Source organism: Ahaetulla prasina, chromosome 1 (assembly GCF_028640845.1).
Source record: "Ahaetulla prasina isolate Xishuangbanna chromosome 1, ASM2864084v1, whole genome shotgun sequence".
Taxonomy (NCBI): domain Eukaryota; kingdom Metazoa; phylum Chordata; class Lepidosauria; order Squamata; family Colubridae; genus Ahaetulla; species Ahaetulla prasina.
In genome coordinates, this window is record NC_080539.1 from 104427639 (window position 1) to 104453254 (window position 25616).

Consider the following 25616-nt stretch of genomic DNA (forward strand, 5'->3'; position numbering starts at 1 on the left):
AGTATAAGTTGGTTCAGTTAGTGGCTTCATAACATCATGTAGCAGCTGTAGGTGTTAATGAACAGTCATAAAATCTGTAGCATTGATGGGAAATGAATACTAATCTAATGAAAGGCATTTGCAAATGAACATAATCACATGCTTAGTATGATATTCTGAAGATGGAGAAATCAAGTAATATATGCATGTGTTAACTAACTCTGAATATACTTGCAGTTTGATGTACTTAAATAAAGTTAGTTTTCATATGAATATTCTGATGGGCAATTCTTTGCTTTAAATGGTCCATTTATCTTTTCTTCATACTTTTCATGTACTTAAATTTTATATTTTTTGTTTTATATTACTACATATTTCATTTTATAATATATATATATTAAAATTGTTTTCATATATTTTTTTCTAGGTAAACCCTTCTTTGCGATCTATGATGGCTATTCAGCAAGAATATCATAGCACATCGTTCTTGGATCTACAAAATGATATATCCAAAACAATATTGAATTCTGGAACTCAAGTGAAAAAGGAAGAACCATTTAAGTGGTCAAAACTTCCTGGACAGGTAAAAACATTTTCAGATAATTGTTATACATTTTGATATTAGCCTTTTTAAAAAAAATCAAACTATTGTTATAATCTTACTTTAATGAACTTTAGAGAAGCAGGAAGGATTTGAGGTTTCTTTTCCAGCTTTTATTTGAGAAATAGTGCTGTTTATGACTAGGTGAATTGCAGATATTTTGCAAAAAACAACAACACCTATATTAATATTAAAATATGAAAATAGTAGAGAAAGTTAACTTAGTAAATTTAAGAAAATAGACTGCTACTTAAAACACTAGGGATAGTTTGAGTAGTCTTAATCTTTTTGTTTCTTTGAGCCTGCTGAAGTGCTGTTTCATCTCCAGAATTCTGCTTGGAAAATGAAGGGAAAGCTTTAAGCCTATGTGTCCTTTTTCTTCCCTTTGGTATAGAGAAAACAAATGATGAAATACTATTGTAAAATGTAGCTATTGCAAGATTCATACTGAAGTGTCAATGATCCCAAATTTAAAAAATATATTTCTTCAGGGCCAAAGTTGGTGTGTTGATAAATGGCTGACCGTTTTTCTGGAAAAAAACAAATACCCAGGAAACAACATATATAGCGAAAAGCAGTATAAGTAAAAATAAATGAGACTGGATCCCATTCAAAAACATATTCTAAGTTGAGATGACGCAGTTGCCTTTTCTTTGTAATATAAATGTCTTTTATAAAATAATGTAGCATGATATATAATTTGGTTCCTCATAAGAAACACGCATTAGTGCGGAGGAAAGCGGGAAAGAAGCACTGCTTTAGAGATTAAGTGCCAAATGTGAGATATGTTCTTGATTTTTTAAATATATCTAATTTCACTACCTGCAGTTTTTCATTACCTTTTTTATCTTCCCCTTATATGACCCTAGTTTAGGCAAAAAAAGCACGATGGCATACCTCTGTTCTTCAGAAGTCTATGTCATAACCAATTGGTTATATGTAAATACGAAATTTTTCCCATATATATATGATCAGTTCAAACCCCCACTAGCAGTTAAAAGGAAGAAACAGCTGCGATCACACATTGCTCCCAGAAGCACGAAGCTGAAGCCTGAAGATGACGAATGAGACTTCGTCGAAATGTCGCCAAGACACTTCCAATTTTACACGGGAGAAAACCGAACAATAAAGACCTATATATATATATATATATATATATATATATATATATATATATATATATATATATATATATATATATATACATATATATATATATATATATATATACACACACACATGCACATACACACACTGAAAATAATATTGTATTTAAACAAGCTCACAAATAACGATTCGCTTTGGATCCTCAGGTGTGTCGATTGCCAAACAAGTACCTTTTTTCCTTGAAAGCAGGAGATATGGGATGTTTCTGTATTCGTTTCTCTGAAGATGGACGGACATTAGCAGCAGGTTGCGCAGGAAGAGATGGTTATCCCGTTGTTTGTAAGTGAGAGTTTCAAGACCTATTTTTATTTTAACCCACCATCTATGTATATGGTGAACTGTTTGGAGGGGAAATTTTTCTTCTTTTTATCCTTGAAAGTTGATTGATTATTCAAATTTAAAGTATAACCAAATGCTAAAGGGTACTTTTTAATCTTTTCTCCTCGCATGACAGATTTTTTTTTTTTAGTAGTGTTCTCTCAGAGCAATTCAAGTGATATCAGTAAATCCTTCCACTTTCCTGTCCCCTGTGTCCTAAAACATGCCCTATGTTTCAGTATTCACTATTTGTAATTCAGAGTCACGTAATCTTAATATTACAATCTATCAAAATTAGGTTCATGTAACTTCTGAAAGAAGTTCAATAATTTAAATAAATTAAATTATTTAGAACACCAAATTAATAGATTTATAATTAACCTAATGGCTCAAATTTGTTGTAAATTCCCCAATCTTATACCACTGGAACTTGTTCAGTCTAAATTTTCAAGAGCAATTTTCCAAGTTCCTCACTGGATCTCCAAAACTTCACTACAAATGGAATCTGGAATGGTGATGATGGAGGCTAGAATATGGCAAGTGATATTCTTTTTTTTTTTGTCTGTATGTATTTTTCTTAACTATCCTGACGTCCATTTAGTTTTATTTATTGGATATTTGAACAATAGTTTTTTCTTGTGCTAGTTAATGACTGCAGTGAAGTTAAATTAGCAAGATGTTAGTAGTTAAATTAGTAAGTCCTCATCCCTTCCAGAAACATAATGCTTTATGAAAATACTCACTCTTCAACTAATTATGTGTTTTTTCATTAAGCCATGGTTTTGTTAATTATGGCTTTTTGTATGTATGTAAGTCATAGTTGGTTAAATTTATACATCCTGGTAAACTTTAAACAAAGAGTCACAACGATGGCTGGATTTATACCACAATTTAAACTACCTGTATTGTGAATTTGCATGTTGTGTGAACCTCACCTGGCACTTATTGTAAGGGAGAAGATTTAAATATGGAAAGTAATATAAAAGAAAGCATGGATGTGGTATAGAAAGGAAATAAATGGTGAACAATAAGCAGTATATAACTATAAACAACAGAAAAATGAAATACTGTTTTTTTTCCTTCACTTAGATTGTTTATGATGCTGTGGTGTACTGAGATCTATACTTTAAATACTCGCTATTTCACTTTCCAGCCACTAGATGGTAGTAAACAGATACCTGAGTCAGTAGAGCTGAATGAACAATTAAACTGTGGGATTTCTTTAGGAAAATAGATTAGTTTGTTGTGATTATTATTACAAATACCAATTTTATGAAATTATTTCCTTTTATCCATATCATTATTATAACATTTATACACCATCCTGTGCAGAGTATGGATGGCTTGCATGTTTCAAAATATAATAACACAATCATAACCATAAACCAATGTCAAATAAAGCAGACATTGTTATGATACTTAATGTGATGTTAAGAATCATAACATCACATTAAACTACACAGAAATCACCCGAAAAATATTTTAACCCTCAAATATATCATGAAAAAGAATAATTTTGCCTGTCTTCCTAAAAATAAGACAGCCTCTAATTATTGGTTTAATATTGGCAAAAATAAAGTCTTCATCACCATGCTATCTAACAATCATAATGCTTTATGTAAAGAATCCTCTTCAAATTCAAATGTTGTTTATTTGCTTCATGTATTTGCTTTAAAAGGGACGCAGTGGCTTAGTGGGTAAGACGCTGAGCTTGTCGATCAAAAGGTCGGCAGTTCAGCGGTTCAAATCCCTAGTGCCGCATAATGGGATGAGCTCCCGTTACTTGTCCCAGCTTCTGCCAACTTAGCAGTTCGAAAGCACGTAAAAAATGCAAGTAGAAAAATAGGGACCACCTTTGGTGGGAAGGTAACAGCGTTCCGTGCACCTTTGGTGTTGAGTCATGCTGGCCACATGACCATGGAGACGTCTTCAGACAGTGCTGGCTGTTCAGCTTTGAAACGGAGATGAGCACCACCCCCTAGAGTTGGGAACGACTAGCACGTATCTGCAAGGGGAACCTTTACCTTTTTATTTGCTTTAATGCCATGTATTTTTAGATCCTTAAAAGATTCTATTGTGCTCTTTATTAGTGTATGAGATTCCTTCAGGGTGCTACCTAAGGGAGTTCTATGGACATCTGAACATTGTGTATGATCTTTGTTGGTCAAAGGATAATCAGCATCTTCTTACTGCTTCCTCAGATGGCACTGCAAGGTCAGTATAACCAACTTTCTCCTATTAAAATTGAGGCATGCAATATACCTGAAATAAAAATTTCCCCAAATTCAAGATAGGCATACACCCATCAGAAGAGGAGATGGGGAAAAAAATAAAACAGCAACAAAATACCAGCTTATCAATCATGACCTTTCGCCGTGAACTTAAGACATATCTGTTTTTGCACGCAGGATTGGCCTGAATTTTAATCTTTTAGATGATTTTATGGGTTTTAATTCTAATTAGTTTTATAGGGTTTGAATGTATTTTAAAACTTGGGCCAAATTTAAATAAGTTTTTTAATTACTGTTTTTAGTTGTATTGTATGTGTTTTGATTGTTGTTTTATTTGGCTGTTAATCGCCCTGAGTCCTTCGGGAGAAGGGCGGTATACAAATTAAAATATTATTATTATTATTGTTGTTGTTGTTGTTGTTGTTGTTATTGTGGGATGCCAAGTCTAGTGAAGCCAGTCCCCAGTAAATAGTATGCGCTTCAGACCTGAGTATGACTACATGTATCCATCCTCTTATGTATATACTGTACATGCTTGCAAGAGGGACTCTCCCAAAGAGACAAGATGACGACAAACAGTTACATTCATACCAAATAAATGAATAATCATAATATGCAGGATGTTTCAAATGTACATTCTTTTCCAACAGATTTTATAAAGCCCTGCTTTGAACAGAACTCAAAGCACACTTTGTCAAAAGAATAGATATAGAAATTTCAAAGCCACCCTTTGCTGCTGAACCCAGAACAAACTTACATTAAAGACCAGGATTCTTGCTTTTGTTCTTTCCCCCCCGCATCTCTTACACAGTTATGTATGCGCATATAATCTTAGAGCTGGGTAGCTATAGAGATTGAACAAACTAAATAATAAATAAATAACCATTCCTTGTAGGTTTTATTTTTTTATATATATTTCATATTCAATCTCTTGCTTCATATCTCTGCCCCCATTAATAAAGGGCATGTTCCTTTGTTCTATTTGGTTTTTTCCCCACAGAACCAGATTCTTTTAAAAAATAATGCAAATAATCTGTTGCTTCAAAACATTTGTTTGTACTAAACAAGCTGATGTGATTAAATGATTTAACCTGAAGTCAAAAACATTGTGAGAAATCAGGTGGTTTTGATTTTATAGAATAATTAATTGAAGAATGAGTCATTACAGAGATTTAGCTAATAAGTAAACTCTTTTTTGTTATCCAGAAGTTACCCAGGTTAGGGGTGAAATTCAGCAGGTTCTGACATGTTCTGGAGACCCGGTAGTGGAAATTTTGAGTAGTTCAGAGAACCGGCAAGTACCATCTCTGGCTGGCCCCAAAGTGGGGTGGGAATGGAGATTTTGCAGTATCCTTCCCCTGGAGTGGGGTGGGAATGGAGATTATACAGTATCCTTCTCCTGCCACGCCCACAGAACCGGTAGTAAAAAAAAATTGAATCCTACCACTGGCCACGCCCACCAAGTCACATCACGCCCACCAAGCCACGCCCACAGAACCAGTAGGGGAAAATTTTGAATTTCACCCCTGATCCAGGTCATATATTTGTAAGGAGACTCAAAATTTTTACAGATCATTTTTAGAAATATATTAACACAGAGTTTGGTACTGAAATGGTGTATTGCAGTGGTTCTCAACCTGTGATCCATGGACCCCTGGTGGGAGCATGATGTCACAAGGCCACAAAGTCTTGAAGAAATGTTATGATTTAAATCTTGAATTAAGTCTTGGGGGTCTTTGGCCATCGTTTGTGGCCACAAAAGGTATTTAAAGGGGTCTGTGATGAAGAAAATGTTGAGACCCACTGGTTTATTGAATTATCTAGTAAAAAAAGAGACCAACTTTCTAAACGTTGTTTCTGTTTAGAATGTGGAAAATTGAAGCCCAGGCTACATCCGCCACCAAAGTTTTCCCACATCCTTCATTTGTCTATGCTGCAAAATTCCACCCAGTAGCTGAGTACCTCGTTGTAACTGGATGTTACGATTCTGTGATTAGAGTCTGGAATGCAAAAGTAAAGGAGATTCACGGGCAGCTTTTACAAGAATTTGATGGTCACAAAAGTTATATCAATACTTTGTGTTTTAATGCTGAAGGTAAGTTGCAGATATTTCACACTAAAATGCTGCATAAAGTACCTATCTCATCTTTGTAATTACTCTGGATTTTATTACATATTATTGCTATTCTTTTAAGGAGGCTGAGAGTTAGTAATAGATTCAGAAATACCTGGGGACTTTAGTGGAAAAAAAACCCTAATATAATAAAAAGGATTTTTATATGAAAATCTAATGAAATACGATCAAACATAGAGGAAAGATTGTGATATCCATCTGAATCCACTAGGTGTCTATGCCATTTGCAAAAACCCGCTGAATTTACAAGGGTTAAATAGTGTGGGGGATTTGTACAGAAAATATACTATCTTCAAATTCAGGTACCAGATAAGCAAGGAATGTGCATATTCTGTAGAGTGGAATGAATGAATGAATATACATATACATCAAAGAAAAAAATCATGTAATTGGACAACACAGTTTTTGGGATGAGATGTTAGGGTAATACAGTAGGGTATCTAAATTGAAGAATAAGCCAAAGTGCACAACACAAGTTATGCATGAGATCTGATAAGAGAAAACTCACACATGTGGTAGTCCTTGTATGTGGAGAAAAGATGTTAAGGCTTTTAAATATATTTAATAAATGTATTAAAAACTGAATGGGAGCTGGCATTGTGATTTTCAGCAGATAAAATATTTTCATGTAACCTTAAGCTTCATTGACAAAAGAATAATGCCTTCCCCGCTATTGGTAATAATTCTATTTTAGGGTGCGGTTGTGTAACATCTAAATACAGTTTGGGGCCCATGGTTTCTGAAACAAATTAGCAAAATGGAAAAGTAGGTGATGAAGAAAGATACTTGACTAGATACACTTTGCATAAACTATTATGCAGTATAATTATATGAGTAATTTGAATGTCAGAATTCTTTTATCATATTAAGCAAACAAACTGTTGTTTTCTAGGATTTCACATGTTTTCTGGAGATGGCACAGGGTTAATAATTATCTGGAATACTTTTGTTAAAGAAAATTCTCAATCACCAATTCAGCACTGGGGCATTGATAAGGTATACAGACAAAATCATCAAGTTTTCAAATCTTGTGCATATTTGATAAGATTGTGGAATATATATTTTAAAGTTTCACATTAGATTTCTGACTATATTTTCAACATGATTTTCTTTTATTAGAATTAGTTGCTGTATGATATTTAATAAAAATATCTGAATAATTTAATATCATTAATACTCTGATACATATAAATCTTCTAGAAGCTTTAACTACATAGTTTTATCTTATATACATGTCCAATAATCTTTTTTTCTGCTCCATGCTTTCTTAATGTTATTAGTATTCAGTTGATAATTGAATTTGCATTTAAGCACTAATAAAAAGGAAGTAAAGCATGATGATTTGGAAATAACAAATCCTTTATTTTTTAAAAAAAAAACCAAACCGTGAATTATTTTAGAAAACTACAGTAAAAATAGAAACAATCAGTTTAGGTAACAGTAGTTACTTGCTGCTTAATTTTATGATGATGATAATTATTCCTGATACCTACATGAACAACATGTCGTTTTCTTGGCAAAGTTTTCAGAAATGGTTTGCCATGGTCTTCCTAAAGCTGGGAGAAAGTGACTGGCTCAGTTATCTGGCCAGCTTCTGTGTCTACAGCTGGATTACTAGTCAGGTTTCCTTGCTTATACCCCAACATCTTAACCATTAGACCAAACTGGCTCCCGTATTATAACTGTGCCTACTTACAGAAGAATAATATGTCAGTGGCAGTGATAGAACCTTATATCCATTTGTAACCACTGATACTTAAGTACTTGACTTCTTTTTTTTCATCCACTTTGCTAAAGTGTTTGAAATATTTATTACAGCACAACCTGTATCCCATCCAGCAATTCAAAACCATTTACTCAGATCCCCTTTCCCCTCCTCATTAGACAATAACCATGTTGATAACTTGACTGGTCTGAAATTACAAGCAATGTATTTCTTTGCACAAATTATGTGTGTGGTATTCTCCACTGCAAGATAGTAATGACCATTTATTAATTGCCTTTAAATGCTATCGATCAATAATTGTGCCAGGATCTAACTTATCCAGTGTTGTCTATTACTGCTAAGCTTATGAATTCTAGGCAGTTTACAGATACTAAGGTAGGAATGAGGGTCCATTTTTTCAAATTTAAGTAGCAACAGTTTAACAATTAATAGGAGATAATGAGAGGTAAAGGTTATTAATGCGTAATTGTAATCACAGCTGAACTAGTACCTGGATCAGGAGTTGCATACTCTAAATGCCAATCTCTCTGAAACAGTAGCAGGAGAGAATTTTTTCATTCATCTCTTGCTTATGGATGTTTCAAAGGCTTCTGATAAGACAATGGATTCCTTGGCCACTTGGTCTAACCTAATAAGACTGATACTCTGTTGTCTTTTTTATATATATAAAACAATAACACTATAGACTTTATTTATTTATTTATTTATTTATTCGATTTGTATACCGCCCTTCTCCCGAGGACTCAGGGTGGTTCACAGCCAATAAAAAATACATATAATACAAGTTAAGAACAATATAAAAAACTGATTCAATTTATGGCCTAAAAACTAAAATAAGAATAAAACTGCATTTAAGCTAGCCCTGCACAGTGGAATAGAAGAGTCTTCAGCTCGCGGCGAAAGGTCCGGAGGTCGGGGAGTTGACGGAGCCCCGGAGGCAGCTCATTCCAGAGGGCAGGAGCCCCCACAGAAAAGGCCCTTCCCCTGGGGGTCGCCAGCCGACATTGTTTGACCGATGGCATCCTGACGAGGCCCTCCCTGTGAGAGCGCACAGGTCGATGGGAGGCTACTGGGAGTTACTCAGTACTCAGAGCGCACAGGTCGATGGGAGTTACTGGGAATCAAGCAAGATATATTGTTGTATTATGGTGGGTTCCACAGTCAGTCACATATTTAGACTTATATCAATAGAAGAAAATATTTGTAACTCAAGGTTGAACTATGAAGCCCTTGGTGATCTCTGAGCTTGGTCATTTTATTGCAGATGTTTCAATCCTCAAGTAACACCATCAGTGTTTAGACTTTATTAGGCATTTTTATCCACCTACTGAGTCCTTCCCAAGGACTTGGGATAGGCAGATACTGTTGTTTTTATTTGTATTGTTATTACATTGTAAACATGCTCTCAATAGTTCTGTGTTTTGTATTGGGCTTGTTTTGGCAGGAAATAAATGATGGTAACATTAAAGGAACAGCAATAAATTATTTGGAGGTACATCCAAATGGAAGGCGTTTACTTATCCACACCAAGGATAGTACTGTAAGACTTATGGATCTTCGAATGTAAGTATTTCAGAGTTTTCTGTTTTATACTACTTAAACAATACTACAGGACAGTTTCAGGCATTTCTAAAAATTGGCATCTCATTTCTTCTAGATATCTTAACATATCCTGGTCTTAATGCTCTTGAAGGCATAAAGCAGGGGTGTCCAAACTTGGCCCTTTGGAGAGTGGTGGACTTCAACTCCCAGAATTCTCCAACTAGCAACTTGCTTAAATTTATAGCTCATGCTGGCTGGGGAATTCTGGGAGTTGAAGTCCACCACTCTCCAAAGGGCCAAGTTTGGACACCCCTGGCATAAAGTATTCAATTATCCTTTCTAAGTTGTCCTTCCCCTCCCACCCCCACTTATGACATAATGGGAAAGTTCAGTAGCTAGCAAGGATGTGAACTGAAAGGTACCATCCCTACCAGTAAAAGAGGAGGGTGAGAGAGTGCTAAGGATAGTAATGGGGCTTAACACAACCGAGATAAGCCAATTTATGTAGGAGAAGGAACATCAAATTACGATCTGGAAGAGGGAATGGCAAATTAATTCTATATTTTCAAGAAAGATACATAGAGCTGACTAAATGTTTGGACAAATTTGGGTGCCAAATAATAAGATGCAATGAATGTGTACACATTTATAAGGTGAGCTGAATTGTAAGAAGTTATAAATACAACATTAAAGATAGCTGTAGTACTAAGAATAAGCAATTGGAATTCAGAATTAGAAAAACAGGAACATGGAATCATAGGAACATTGGATTAGATAAGTACAACAATATGAGAGACAGGTTTTCCAAAGAAAATTCTTTATTTATTGCCAACAGCTGCTTCAGGCAATATAAAGGCAGAATTTTCACATTTAAACTTGAAATAAGAAATGTATTACTGCTGATTTTTCCTCTAAAATGTTAATACTGCTATCAGGATTTTTGGCATATACAGCCAAAAGGCACCAATGCCTCCTTTACTATTTGTAATTGCTCTAGAAGTCGAGATCAAAATTCAAGGAGAATGTAAAATGAAATATTTTGCACATAAAGTAGTATTAAGAATTATGCAACCACAAAGCTCCATATGGCAGTTGATGAAAGTAACTAAAGATTTTGATTGCTTGTTCAGATACAGAATCAATGAAAACAAAGATAACAGCAAAATACTTCTGAGGAAGAATAATTTGGGTGGGGGGGAAGCTAGCTATAAGATAATAAAAGACCCAGGATTTGTGGCATATGGAACCCATCTTTACACAACATCTCCTGTTCACATCTGAAGGAATTTAAAGAAGTTCTGTTAGAATTAATAGCACTTCATAGTCTATAGCGAATAGATTTTCTCACCCATTTAATAATTTACTAGACAACTCCAGTGTTCTTGGACCTTTTATCCAGGTCTATATGTAGGTTTCCAAAGTTCTGGTAGGCATATCTTTCCCGATCCAATTAGACACATCTCTATAGTCAACATTAGTTGAGATGATTTTGAAACCAGAGCACTAACCCATCTGGTGTAATACAGATATTTTATTATTTTAAAATAACAGAAGAATAGACCTTGCAATTTCCCCATAACAGTTAGGAGTTCAGTAGAGAGAGTAGAATTGCTGGATATTCTGCCAATCAAACCGCCTTCCCCCCCCCTGCCCGCCCTTTTTTTTTTAATTTGCATTTATATGCCACCCTTCTCCGAAGACTCAGGGCGGCTTACACTATGTCAAGCAATAGTCTTCATCCATTTGTATATTATATACAAAGTCAACTTATGCCCCCAACAATCTGGGTCCTCATTTTACCTACCTTATAAAGGATGGAAGGCTGAGTCAACCTTGGGCCTGGTGGGGCTTGAACCTGCAGTAATTGCAGGCAGCTGCTGTTAATAACAGACTGTCTTACCAGTCTGAGCCACAGATGTCCTCCTGATTCTGCAAGGACTCATAATCAATCATTCCATTATTTTTTTCTGTCCTTTTGTAACATCAAACAGTTGCTAAACAAACGGTAGTAAGTTGAGGACTATGTGATTATATAGGTAGGTCATTCCAGAAATCAGAAGTGGCATGCAACAATTAAAAGAGTAGCTACATTCATGTTTTCTCTCTCTGTTCTTTAGCTTAGCTACTAAGAAATATATTGGTGCTACAAACTATCGAGAAAAAATTCATAGCACTTTAACACCATGTGGAACATTCCTCTTATCTGGAAGTGAAGATGGTGTAGCCTATGTTTGGAATTTAGAAACAGGTACCTTCGTTCTTTATTTTGAAAAGTTAGAAACATAAAATGTTTGTTTACAAGTAACTTATGTTTTTAAAGCACCTTCTAAATAACTCTGGTTGAAAATTAAAAGTTTCAAAAAAAATTTCTTGGGAGTGTTGTATATGTTAAGTGATGCTTCCTAATTGCTTACTATTTATATTTTAAATAGATAGACATCAATATAATATCAAATTATATAAAGATATACATCTTTACATCAAACTAGTGGGATCCCCAGAATTAGATTATTCAATAGGCAGACAAAAATACCAAACCCAGTGCGATGAACCATAATAATTTATTCATTAATAATTCAATTATTATTCAAAAATATTTATCATTTATTTATTTATTATGCATTATATCCCAAAGTGATAATGATAAATTATACCTGCCCCTCAGGATATTTGTTTATAATTCTTAACTTGAAAGCATCCTTTAATTTTCAGATTCAGTTGGCTTGGCCTCCAAATTTGTTGTACTGTAAAAAAATCTAACATTTGTGAATAAAGTATTCGCTCACATAGGGTTTTTTTTTCTTTTGCAGGTGATCAAGTAGCTATGTATTCTGATCTTTCTTTCACTTCCCCGCTTCGTGATGTTGCTTTCCATCCGCTTGAACATATGGTGGCATTTTGTGCCTTTGGTCAAAACCAGCCAATCCTTGTATACATTTATGATTACAAAGGTAATTTAATACGTTTATGCATCTGTGGGTGAGTGTATTCAAGTCCAGCTTTAGTTATGAAAGTTTGAAGTGGCCTTTCTCTCTTGCTGCAGGTTGTGTTTGACTTACAACTATTCATTTAGTGACCATTCAAAGTTACAATAGCACTGGAAAAAGTGAGTTACGACCAGTCCTTGCAATTATGTCCATTGCACCATCCCCATGGTTACGTGATCGAAATTTGCATGTATTTTTGATGGTCACAATGTCCCAGGGGCACATGACTGCCATATGCAACTTTCCCAGCCAGCTTCCAACAAGCAAAGTCAATGGAGCAAGCTGGATTCATTTAATGATGATGTGATTCACTTAACAACTGCAGTGATTCACTTAACAACCATGGCAAAAAAGGTAGTAAAATTGAGTGTGATTCACTTAACAACCACCTTACTTAGCATCGGAAGTGTTGGTTCCAGTTGGAGTCATAAGTGGGGGACTACCTGTAAGTACTTGAACTCATAGCAAAAAAGTTTAAATAAAAAGCTTTGAGGCCCTTTGACTGCCTCCATAGAGATATCTAATCTGTTGACATTTAAGTGATAATGGATTATTTTATAATTTTCTGCTTTATAGCCTTACTGCGTACATCCTTCATTCCAACATTTTTTTTTAATTTGGTCCTCTTCAGTGGCCAAGCAGGGGATTGAGGCAGTAAAGGAATTGAGTGGATCCCAACTAACCAAGTCCCCCAGAAGCCCACAGACTCTCAGCATGTCTGCCAGTGTTCCTGCCCAGAAGAATCTGATGATATCATCAGCTGACCAGTTTGCAAATGTTGCAAGAATATCAATGAGGATGCAAAAGGTCAAGCAAAAGCTGGATTCTGTTATGGTAAAGTTCACTTTAAAAAATTCTACTACAAGTTTGGTGACTACTTGAAGTTAACAACGGTGCTGAATGAATGAAGGTGTTCTGTTTCCCTCCCCCTAATACTCCCAGCAAAGAGTCAGTCAGAGGCCTTCTTTTCTCCTTTTATTTACATAGATACATGTCCTGGCCACGTCTACCCACGGGCCTGCCAAGTTTCTGGAGATAACGAGGAAATTATAGATAAGGCCAGAATTACTCACGAATATATTCTTCCCTCCATTGAGACAGTTAGCTCGCGCCAATTCATTGCTTTGTCCAAGACAAAAAACCAGGAAGTCCCGCCTCCTATTTATAGTCTCTGCAGATGTCACTGCATGACAATTATGACTTGGCTTTGTCCCAACTCTTCGTCTACGTAATCTTGCATCACTCCAAAACTGTACTTGGGGCGTTGCCAAATCAGAAGGAGGCTCCAGGGAATCAGGCTTTGCCGGCCCCTCCTCCTCCCTTTGAGTGGGTGCCAGGGAGGGAAAGGGCTCAAGAGAAGCAGGGCTGGCCAGGTCTTCTCCCTCACTTTCTGAATCATCCGAGTCCAGGAGTCCGGGTCCAGGAACCTGGGTCACAACAGAAGGGTACTTACAATCAGTCTTTGAAGTTCCAACTGTCACAGCACTCCTGTGGTCATGTGACTGTGATCTGGCCACTTGGCAACCGGCTCATAATTGCAATGGTTGCAGTGTCATGTGATCACTATTTGCGCCCTTTCCGGCCGGCTTCTCACAAGCAAATTCAATGAGGAAGCCAGCAGGATAGATTGCAAGTATCCCAGGTAAGTCTTTCCCGCCCAGCAATAGCAGTCCCAAGCCCTCATGCCATTCTGCATTGCCCCCGCCCCCGTACACCTAGCGGTAGCCATTTGCCTTCCTCACTATGATGTTATGCCTCTGAATATCATGAGTACTTGATAAAGATTGTCAGAATTGACAATTCTAGGACCTACCTACCTATTCTAGGACCTACCTAGTGGCAATGAGGGAGGCGAGGCGTTCCTACGCTTCCACCCTCATTGCGTCGGCAGATAACCGCCCGGCCGCCCTGTTTCGGGTGACCCGCTCCCTCCTTCATCAGGAGGTGCGGGATGACCCTTTGCAGGGATGTGCCGAGGAGTTTAGTGGTTATCTATACGATAAAATCGCTCAGCTCCGGGATGGTCTGGACCGAAATTGGGATGATCCAAGCGAGAGAGAGGAGGCACGTCTTGTTGAGTCTGTTTGGGATGAGTTTGACCCTGTGGCTCCCGAGGACGTGGACAGGTTGTTGGGGAGGCTCCACGCCACCACATGTTTACTGGACCCGTGTCCTTCCTGGCTGGTACTGGCCACTCAGGAGGTGACACGAGGCTGGCTCCAGGGGATTATCAACGCTTCTTTGTTGGAAGGGGTTTTCCCTGCCGCCTTGAAAGAGGCGGTGGTGAGACCCCTCCTCAAGAAGCCCTCCCTGGACCCAGCTATTTTGGGTAATTATCGTCCGGTCTCCAACCTTCGCTTTGTTGCGAAGGTTGTAGAGAGTGCTGTGGCGCGGCAGCTACCCCAATACCTGGATGAAGCTGTCTATCTAGACCCGTTCCAGTCCAGCTTCCGACCCGGATACAGCACGGAGACAGCTTTGGTCGCGTTGGTGGATGATCTCTGGAGGGCCAGGGCCAGGGGTTATTCCTCTGCCCTGGTCCTATTAGATCTCTCAGCGGCTTTTGATACCATCGACCATGGTATCTTGCTGCGCCGTTTGGGGGGATTGGGAGTGGGAGGCACCGTGTATCGGTGGTTCTCCTCCTATCTCTCCGACCGGTCGCAGACAGTGTTGACAGGGGGGCAGAGGTCGGCCGCGAGGTGCCTCACTTGTGGGGTGCCGCAGGGGTCGATCCTCTCGCCCCTTCTGTTCAACATCTATATGAAGCCGTTGGGTGAGATCATCAGTGGCTTTGGGGTGAGATACCAGCTGTACGCTGATGATACTCAGCTGTACTTTTCCACCCCGGGCCACCCCAATGAAGCTGTTGAAGTGCTGTCCCGGTGTTTGGAAGCCGTATGGGTCTGGATGGGGAGAAACAGGCTCAAGCTTAATCCCTCCAAGACGGAGTGGCTGTGGATGCCGGCACCCCGATTCAGTCAGCTGCAGCCGCAGCTGACTGTTGGAGGCGAGTTATTGGCCCCAAAGGATAGGGTGCGCAACTTAGGTGTTCTCCTGGATGAACGGCTGTCGTTTGAAGATCATTTGACGGCCGTCTCCAGGAGGGCCTTCCACCAGGTTCACCTGGTTCAGCAGTTGCGCCCCTTCCTTGATCGGGATGCCTTGTGCACAGTCACTCATGCGCTCGTTACTTCTCGCTTGGATTATTGTAATGCTCTCTACATGGGGCTCCCCTTGAGGTGCACCCGGAGGCTTCAGTTAGTCCAGAATGCAGCTGCGCTGGTGATAGAGGTAGCTTCGCGTAGCTCCCGTGTAACACCGCTCCTGCGCAGACTGCACTGGCTACCTGTGGCCTTTCGGGTGCACTTTTAAGGTTTTGGTCACTACCTTTAAAGCGCTCCATGGCTTAGGGCCTGGGTACTTACGACCGCCTGCTGTTACCTCATGCCTCCCACCGACCCGTACGCTCTCACAGAGAGGGACTTCTCAGGGTGCCATCCGCCAAGCAATGTCGGCTGGCGGCCTCCAGGGGAAGATCCTTCTCTGTGGGGGCTCCCACCCTCTGGAACAAACTTCCCCTGGGTTTACGCCAAATACCTGACCTTCGGACCTTCCGCCGCGAATTGAAAACACATCTATTTATTCGTGCGGGGCTGGCTTAAATTTTATTGGTTTTAAATTTCTATTATTAATTTTAAGGGGTTTTTTAGTTTTATATATTTTAAAGTTTTTAGGCCAACTATATAATAAGTTTTTTAATTTGTATTTTAATTGTATATTGTAACGTTTTGTTTTATCTTGGCTGTACACCGCCCTGAGTCCTTCGGGAGAAGGGCGGTATAAAAATTGAATAAATAATAATAAGAAGAAGAAGAATTGTGCTATATATGTGGGCTTCCCATAAGAGAGCTTGTAGATTATTGTAGAATCGCAGGATGTTGGATTTCAAATTCTCAAACTCTTCTAAAGGTAATTGTTCCACTGGGTGGCATTAGGAATAATGGCATTTTCTTAACATAGTGACTTACTGCCAGATTGATTTTAAGGAATACAGCATAAATGTAATGATCATAAACAAAAGTAGCTGTAAAATAAAACTAATATCTAAAATATTGCTCTTAAAATAATTGTTACACTGTGGAAAACAGCAGCTGTTTCTTCTACATTGAACCTCAACTACATTTGAATAATTTGTATCTGAATTTCTTTTGTAGTCTTCCAAGTCCTACAATTTAATTACTAACCTAATATAGCAGAATATTTAATAATATTTGGTCCACTGTTTTACCAAAAGTAGCAGCCCTATGTCATGAGCCTTTTTTCCTTTATGCTTCTTGAAGTTTGAATCGGCCCTCTTTGCAACCTATTTAGAATAAGACATAAAATTATCCTTAATTAGCTCCCAGTAAATTAATTGCCTGTGGAACTATTTGGTATAATGTAAATAGATTACGGTTATATAGACTTACTGCCATCTCTGCAGAAGATTCTAAATGTTCAGGTTTGAAAATGGGTTCATTTTATGTAGATGTGCCAGACATTAGATCTTCAAATATGGCTCCCAGCATCCCCAGCCCATTTCAGTGGTTAGGAATGTGACAGTGGTAGTTCACAATTTCAGGGAGGCTGGGAATACAAGAAAAAGAAAAAAATAGCTCCGGAGTATATTCCCCCACCCCCACCCCATTTTAACAGTCAACTCCATTACAAGACAAAAAGCATACAATAATGTGCAAAATTAATAAAGTCATAGTAAAGAGGTTTTTTAAAAAAAACCTTATTCACCACTTGGCTGATTGCATTAATGTGGTGCTGTGGTGGCAGCAGGTGTACTTGGTTCCTTCCACAGCCTTTGGGGGGAAAAAAACCTATTTGAGGTCAATTGTTGCAAGAAGACAACTTGCATTGTGCAAACTGAGGGAGGGCTGGATGAAGCTATGGTAGGCATTTCCTGCCTTTACACCAAGGGGGGAAATGGAGCTCTTGAGAAATCTCTCCAGGTGTGCCTTAACAAATTGTCCAAAATGGTGACTATAGTTGCACAGCTTTGAGTCCCATTTATATAGAAGAAAACAAGCTCTCATAGCAACCAGTGCTCCCAAGTTCAGAAAACAAGCTGGCAGATTTGGCTGGGTTTCTGATGGCTTTCTCTGATAGAATTGGTGCATAGTTTTTCTCCTGGAGATAAATGTAAAATGTTCAAAGCGTGTTAGAAAAATTTTCAAACCATACTTGTCAGTGAAATGTTTTCTTGAACCATTTGGCTTGGCCTTTTTCTCATTATACTGTGGGGAATAAGTGATATAAGATAATAGCAAGTGATAGGTCTGTACATAGAGTCAAAGTACAGTTTTGCCTGGATAATATTGTAAAAGTCTATTTTTCTACCTGGGGGAGGGGAGTTGCATGTAAAACCATTCCAGTATGAAACAAAAGAGATTGCAGACTTGCTTAGCGCTAATCATTGCCTGTTGCACACTGTGACAAAACTGTAATTTGAAGGATTAACTTTATTCACAAAGGCACAAAACTCCAGAAAGGAAAAATTACAGTGTTGACTTTCCCAGCCTAATTTGACTTGCAACCCTGTATGAAAATTTTTATTCTTCTAATTGTAAAGGTCACAGCCCTGTATTATCAGAAACAAATCAGCAAAATTGTTCTTAGCTTGTTGGAACCCGAATTTACCTGGATTCTCTTTTATTTTTGGGTGGCGTACACTTTTTTTTTTTAACATGAAAATTAGGCTCACCAAAAAGAAGTATTTGCATAATTCCCATAGATTATAAAGCAAATGCAAAACAGCTCTGTTTAAACTTGGCATAAATGTGTAGGCTTTTCTATCTCTTTAAACACACACACACAAATACTTTTTGTACTTGTAATTCTACTCCACTCGGGCCTTGTTATATACTATCCAAGATAGAACTGTGGTTTTTATGTTAAGCAAGCAAAGCGTTGTGAAAAGAATTAGTTGATTGGTGTTAGTTATCTTAGCCAACCTTTTCTTGTTGTTGAAAAGGTGTTTAGCAATTTCTTCCCACAGCCTGCATTTCAGAAATTATTGCTTCACAGTAATTGTTCCATAGGTCCTATTATATGCTGGCATGTCAATTTAAAACATAGGAAAGCAGAGGTCAGTCTACCTTTACAGACAGCATTGGAAGACTGATCTCAAGTTACAGCTCACTTTTGAACACTATATATATATATATTTACATTATATACCTATCTGATATTGCACATTCTTTAATAAACAGCCTGACCCCTGAGGGTAAAGGGTGCAGGGTTCATGCAAGCCACTTCTACTGCTCATGAACAGGCAGCAGAAGTGAGGGTTTTTGCTATTTTTCTTCTCAGTTGTCTGCAACTCTGATGCATGTTCACAGAAATCACATTTCCAGGCGTATTCTTTAAATAAACTGCAAATTAAGGATAATCAGACATATTCATTCCATATGAAAACTGCTCCTGCGTTGATAGAATACTTACATGAAAGTGAATGGTGCAGCCGTAAATACTAGGGTAGAGTTAGAACTTATCATGAACAAAGAAGCAGGCTAATTAATGCAGTTTGGATTTGCTCCTGTTGGGTCCCAGGAATGGCTAAACAAAATTAAATAATCCCCACCATTCATTAACTTGAATTGTGCACAACCTGAAATCACTTCTAACAAGCATTTGATGAAATCCAGATATGTTCTTGACTTCCACTGCCCCAATTAGCACGTAGCACTAAACAAAGCACTTTTTAAAATGAGTTTAGTCTGCTTAATAGTGTTTGATGGCAGGAGGAGGTGAGTGTAAGCGATGTAGTAGAAGCTACAGTATGCACCAATGAATCTAACACATTTTATTTGGATTGTGAAGAGAAGCCTTTAAAAGAATATGTCATCAATGTATTCATTTAGCATAAGCATGCAAAAGAATCCTATTAAATGAAGCAGAGGTCTGCCAGCTTTTCATGCATCAATAGGACTATTATTGTGTATTTTAAGAAGCTAGTTTTAATATTTTCAACATTATAGATAATCCTCATTCAGCCATTGCCTTGCATTGTGGCCGCTTGCAGTTACAATGGTGATGAAAAAGTAACTAACCATTCCTTGCATTTACAATCTTTGCAGGCCTATAAAGCAAAGGAAAGTGGAAGTAAAATCATGATGTTTCAGCAATTGCTTTGCTTAATGACTAAGTTTCCTGTTCCGATTTTGGTCACTAAACGAGGACTACCTGTACCCAATAAAAGAATTACGTTTCGTCTAATAACCATTCTTTTATCAAATAATAGCAGCATGGATTTCCTTTTTTGCTAGCGCTCATATGATTTAATTGTTTACATAATCTTTAAAATAATCCACTTTCCCCTTGTTAGGAAAGTAAAAAAAAAAAAATCCTACCCAAGATTATTAAACCACTTAGTTGGAATAGTTGTCACAGGTCAGGAAAGAAGCAGATCAAAAGATTTTGGGATACTTTCAATTAATAGTTTTAATTCAGAGAAATCTGATGAAATAAGCCCAAAGGGGGAGAGGGGGTTCCAGTCCAAACCTGCTTTGATATGTTGAGTAATAAATTATGAAAGCTGGCCAAATAACCCTTGGAGATTTAACTGCTGGTAACAATTCACTTCAGGTTTTGGAGGTTATCTTCAGATCTGATTTTCTGTTCAGAGTGCATTCATGTTCACTTTCATAGAGCCTAGGTAAAAGAAGAAAAAAAAGCTAATCATTCAAAATCAATGCTAAATTTTAATTGCCATATTAAAATACCTAACTTTTTTCTAAATTCCATGTATTTATTTATATTATGTAGTTTATATTGGTTTAATATGTTAAGCTTTGTCCCTGTTAATGAGTATGTAATTGAATGAAATGAAACTAAAATGCTGAAAATACTTTATACCTTGCTATAATATAATATATATAGCAAGCAATACCTTGCTATAAAAAATGAACAAACAGCAGGAGAAAACATGAAATAATATATGACATTTTCTACATCATCTGCTACATAATTTTTTTTTCTGACGAATAAGAAATATTCCAAATACAATATTACATTAGTTTCCTTCTTTAATGACCTGAAAATAATAATTTTCCTAATTCCTAATTATTACCAATGTTATTTACAACTTCAATTTGTGTTAGTAAACAAATATTTTCATCCTTTTCTGCTTCTAAATAATTTTTTTAACTGTCTTTCGAAAATAAATGGCTTTCTCGAGCCTTAACTCATAACTTGGATTCATAGATTTGAGTTCCTCCTCACTTCGTATGCACTAAATGTATGGGAAAGAGGATTGAAAAAACAGGCAGCCAATTATTTTTTGGAAATTATGCTTGAAACAGAATCACAAAGAGTTATGAACTTTCCATATATAAATTGGATGGTGGTATCTACATCTCCGTTTTAAGATGGAGTTTTTATACATTTGTTCATTCATTGTTGAAGCATTAGACAGCATGCCCCTAAGGCTATTCTGAAAGAAGTTACTTAGAAATCAGTCATTTTTAAATAAATATATTTTGATAAAGTAGGGAGATTGTATACTTTAACTCTAATGTTACGGACTGGTGAACTCAAGTTTTTTATTTTGAGCTGTTACAGTAAGTGGCCCCTCTATATTTCTGCTATAGCTTCCTACAGAGAGATCATGGCTTTGAACTTCTTATTTTTTTCCCTCTGATATCTCTTGAAGGACTTGGGCATGGCAATCAAAATGGTTGAGGCTGAGGGAGTAAAAAAAAGTAAAATTGCCAAGCTATGTCAGATAAACAGTACAATTTATGTAATAATCCAGAGGGTTTTTCAACTTTGAGAAACAGAAAATGGCATATACCTTGTAGGTTTGGAGACCACAGTGTTGACGCAATAGTTAAAAAGAATGCCAAAAGGAAGTATTAATGCATCCTTTTAGAAAAAAAAATGGAGGCAGTTATATTTCATAATATATTGGTATTTCAACTTTTTTTAAAAAAAACAACCCTATATTTCTTTTCAAACTGTTTTTAGTTCTTCAAAATTGAATTGCTGTTATACTAATACAACAATTACTTTTACAATTGGTAATGCTTTACAGTTTACCTCTTGTATCTCAGTTACATTTCAGTTTTTCTTTTGCAGGCCAGTTCCAGTCCAATGCTTCCTAGTCAATCTCTGCTACCACCACACTCCAGATTAAGACTGACAAACAATCTAGGTATATAAATGGTTCCGCCATATCCTCTTCTTTCTATAGTGGTAATGTATATTTTACTGTGGTTATTAATGGAATTTTGAGGAGTTCTGTGATCATATAAAATGACCTTCCTTGTTCAGTGACAGATTTTTTGTGTGAATAATATTTACTTAATATATATTTACTCAATTTAGGGCTAACACTGATACAGAGATGAATGACAGACAACGGGAATCAAACTTGAGTAGCAGTTGTTCGAAACATAAGAAAAATTAAGCAAAGCAAATTTTGTCTAACCCTTATTGCTATATAGTAAGCACTTCGATCATTCACCCATGTACCATAGCTTGTTGCGGTATAACCTAGGTTCAAACTCTGAAAGGAAAATATATTCTGACTGATGCTGCCTATAACGTAATGTTTATTTTTTTAAATTCCTTGTTACAGAGAACTGTGGGGGTCATAGCAGTCCCACAACTGGGATAAGCAGATAAGATGATTGTGTTAGATCAGTTCTGTACAAAAGTTGATTTGGAATCCAAGGCAGTATTTAAAAACAAAGCCCAAATTGGTTTAGACAGAATATGGACATCCTACTTCATCTGACAGCTTGACCCAACGCAAGATTGATGGTTCACATTAGTTTAGTGGGGTGGTGGACGGACACAAATGGTCGTCATTTTTTCCCCTCACAATAGGACAGTTTTCAGGAATTTTAGGCAAAGAGATAAATGCAAAGATTAAAGAATGTCAGGGTTCCAAGTAACACCCCCAACCCATGAAGATCCCAAGGTCAGAAGTTCCTCAAAGTTCCATTTTATTGGAGATGTCATATTGGCACATCTGGGAAAACCCGAATCTGAAAGCTCCTGGGTTTTCCCCACCCAAAGGAAAATCGAAGTCCCTTCCCCTACACCCACATGTCCGATCAATCCACCATCCCAACTGGGGATTAATCTCATTTAATCTCTTGGTTTCTTTTTATTAATTTTTCATAACTTCTTTATTAATGAAACAAGTTTATTGTGGATACAGCTTTACAACATTTCAGGTGGATTGAGATGTTTCTACCAATTGGTGGTTTTAAAAAGTACCATATTAATGAATTGTTAGAAGGCAGGAAGGAGGATAATCTAAACTTCTCAGACCTCTTCCAGCCATCAGGTTATGGCACTAATCCTATAATGTTCAACAAGTAGAATCACTGCAGTGAGCTAAAAGGCATGCCATATTTTACTGGTTTTATGGAACCCTTCATTGAAATAGGTTTTGATTAGCGTTAATCTTCTTAGAATGTCCCTGTTTGCTATACAGATAGGTTAATGACTACTCATTCAGTGACCGTTCGACATTATGATGGCACTGCACGAGTAGTACTTATGGCCAGTCCTTTCAGTTCTGGCTGTTCCAGCCACTCCATGGTTGTGTAATCACAATCTGGGTGCTTGGCATCCAGCTCACGCTTAAGAAGACTATTGCAGTGTTCCAGTGTCAGGTGATTGTCATTTGCACCTTTCACCGCCAGCTTTCCACAAGCAAAGCGTAAGTCACTTTTTCAGTACCATCGTAATTTTGAACTGTTGCTAAACAAATGGTGGTTAAATAAAGAAAACCTGTAATGCCCCATAGATCTACAGTAATGGCCAAAATTGTGGAAAACTTTTGGGGAAAGTGTGTTTTCTAAAACCAGCTAATAACACCACTTTTTTTGGAGTAGTACCATAAAATTATATATCAAATGATAATTTAATCAAGAATGTAATGCAATAACTTTTATGAAGGATTTGCTATTAGAATAGTAGTTACAGTATAAAGAAGAAAAGTGAAACACATAGAAAAAAACGAGATATACAAAAATTATCATGTCATTTAATACTTAGTTGGGTAACCTTTAACATGAATTATGGCCTTACAACGCCTTCCCATGGAGTGAACCAAGTCTTTTAGTTCTGCAGCTGTTATCATTCAATACCAAGATTGAAGGATTGCTTCTATTAACTGGGTTTTATTGCTGGGTCATTTCTGACTGACAAGTTTCTTTAGTCGTCTCCATAGGTTTTCAATTGGGTTAAGGTCTGGGCTATTCCCAGGCCATTCCAGTAGTGGAATATGATTATCTTGAAACTCCCCAAAAAAGTGGTGTTATTAGCCATCAAACCTCAAAAATACACTTTTCCTTAAAGGTTTCCACAATTTTGGCCACTACTGTACAGTACTACAGCTCCCATCTCTGCCTTCGTTCTGTGGAACTCACTTAGAAGGTGTCAACTTGGAGAAAGCTGCACTAAGAAGAGCTTCCCTCTTTTGGCCCCATCTTTGAATTCGCTTTACCTTTTGATTTATTTATCTTACACTCAGGCCCTCACATCCCTATCCCAGGCAGTTTCAGTGTGTTATGGCATTATTTATTTTGAGTTTTTTATCTCACCTTTATTACTTTATAAGTAACTCAAGACAGCAAACATGCATAATACTTCTTCCTTCTGCTATTATCCTCAGAACAACAACCCTGTGAGGTGGGTTGGGCTGAGAGAGAGAGAGTGAGTGAGTCACATAGCTGACTTTTATGCCTAAAGTGGGATTAGAACTCACAGTCTCCTGGTTTCTAGGCCACCAAGGAAAGAAAGGCAAATCAAAAAAAGAAAATTGCTAAATGCCCGGGGTCTGTTAAAAATAAAATCAGGTCTCCACAGCTCTCTGAATCTTGATTGATTAATGATGTGCCATTGTAGATTTTACAAATGCAGTATGTTAATAATTTCTAATTCTAATTCCACATGGCCAAGTGGGATTTGGGAAGCTGGAACACATCAGAAAGGAATCAAGATTGAGGAAGTTGCTTTATTCCATTCCAAAAAAATAAGTAGCAGATATATATTTGATTTTCTTTCATTACTTTGTAAATTTTGTTTACTTTATAAACCATCTACAAAGTGGATTACAGGTGACAAGTAATTAGAACCTACACGTTAGCACCATATGCTTGTTAAAAATTACATTGCAACAGGGGTGAAATCCAGTAGGTTCTGACAGGTTCTGGAGAACCAGTAGCAGAAATTTTGAGTAGTTCGGAGAACCGGCAAATACCACCTCCGGCTGGCCCCAGAAGTGGGGAGGGAATGGGTGTCCTTCCCCTGGAGTGGGGTGGGAATGGAGATTTTGCAGTATCCTTCCCCTGCCACGCCCACCAATCCATGCCCACAGAACCAGTAGTAAAATAATTTGGATTTCATCACTGCATTACAATATAACTTCCTTTTTTCCAGTGATAAATAATAAAGGACTGTAATTTCCTACAAATATGCATACATATATGTATTCACTATACATGTATGTATAGTGAAAGTATGGGAAAGTACAACTTGTATATAAACAAAGCTCTGTCATCGTCTTCAATTCCTTATATGCTCCATTCTTCTAGAACAGAGGTACTCAACCTTTTTATACCTACCGCCCACTTTTGTATCTCTGTTAGTAGTAAAATTTTCTAACCGCCCACCGGTTCCACAGTAATGGTGATTTATAAATCCTATCGTCGTCTGTGCATGCCTCTCACGCATCGTAAATTGAGTTTGCTTATCTGTTACAGCTGGGTGGTGTGGGGGGAGATGCACGAGCTATTCTGGGACAAGGCTCTTTGTGGTCGCACTACAGCGTCATTTAGTTTCACTCACGTAATGCGAACTAAACTTACGCACAGGCGATACAAATAGTATATTTTCAGAAATTTAAATTGTCACGGGGAAT

At 37.3% G+C, this 25616-nt stretch overlaps 1 protein-coding gene across 5 annotated transcripts in view; it reads left to right on the forward strand.

The window, feature by feature from the left end:
• Positions 1 to 25616, forward strand: part of AHI1 (Abelson helper integration site 1) — a 77165-nt gene that overhangs the window by 13667 nt on the left and 37882 nt on the right. For all 5 annotated transcript variants that reach the window (XM_058171334.1, XM_058171343.1, XM_058171355.1 and 2 more), the window contains 10 exons: positions 407 to 562; positions 1894 to 2026; positions 4156 to 4279; positions 6162 to 6391; positions 7323 to 7426; positions 9601 to 9719; positions 11816 to 11946; positions 12509 to 12649; positions 13317 to 13519; positions 21815 to 21890. In XM_058171334.1, the coding sequence (XP_058027317.1) occupies positions 407 to 562; positions 1894 to 2026; positions 4156 to 4279; positions 6162 to 6391; positions 7323 to 7426; positions 9601 to 9719; positions 11816 to 11946; positions 12509 to 12649; positions 13317 to 13519; positions 21815 to 21890 (1417 nt within the window). The remainder of the gene's footprint in view (positions 1 to 406; positions 563 to 1893; positions 2027 to 4155; positions 4280 to 6161; positions 6392 to 7322; positions 7427 to 9600; positions 9720 to 11815; positions 11947 to 12508; positions 12650 to 13316; positions 13520 to 21814; positions 21891 to 25616) is intronic.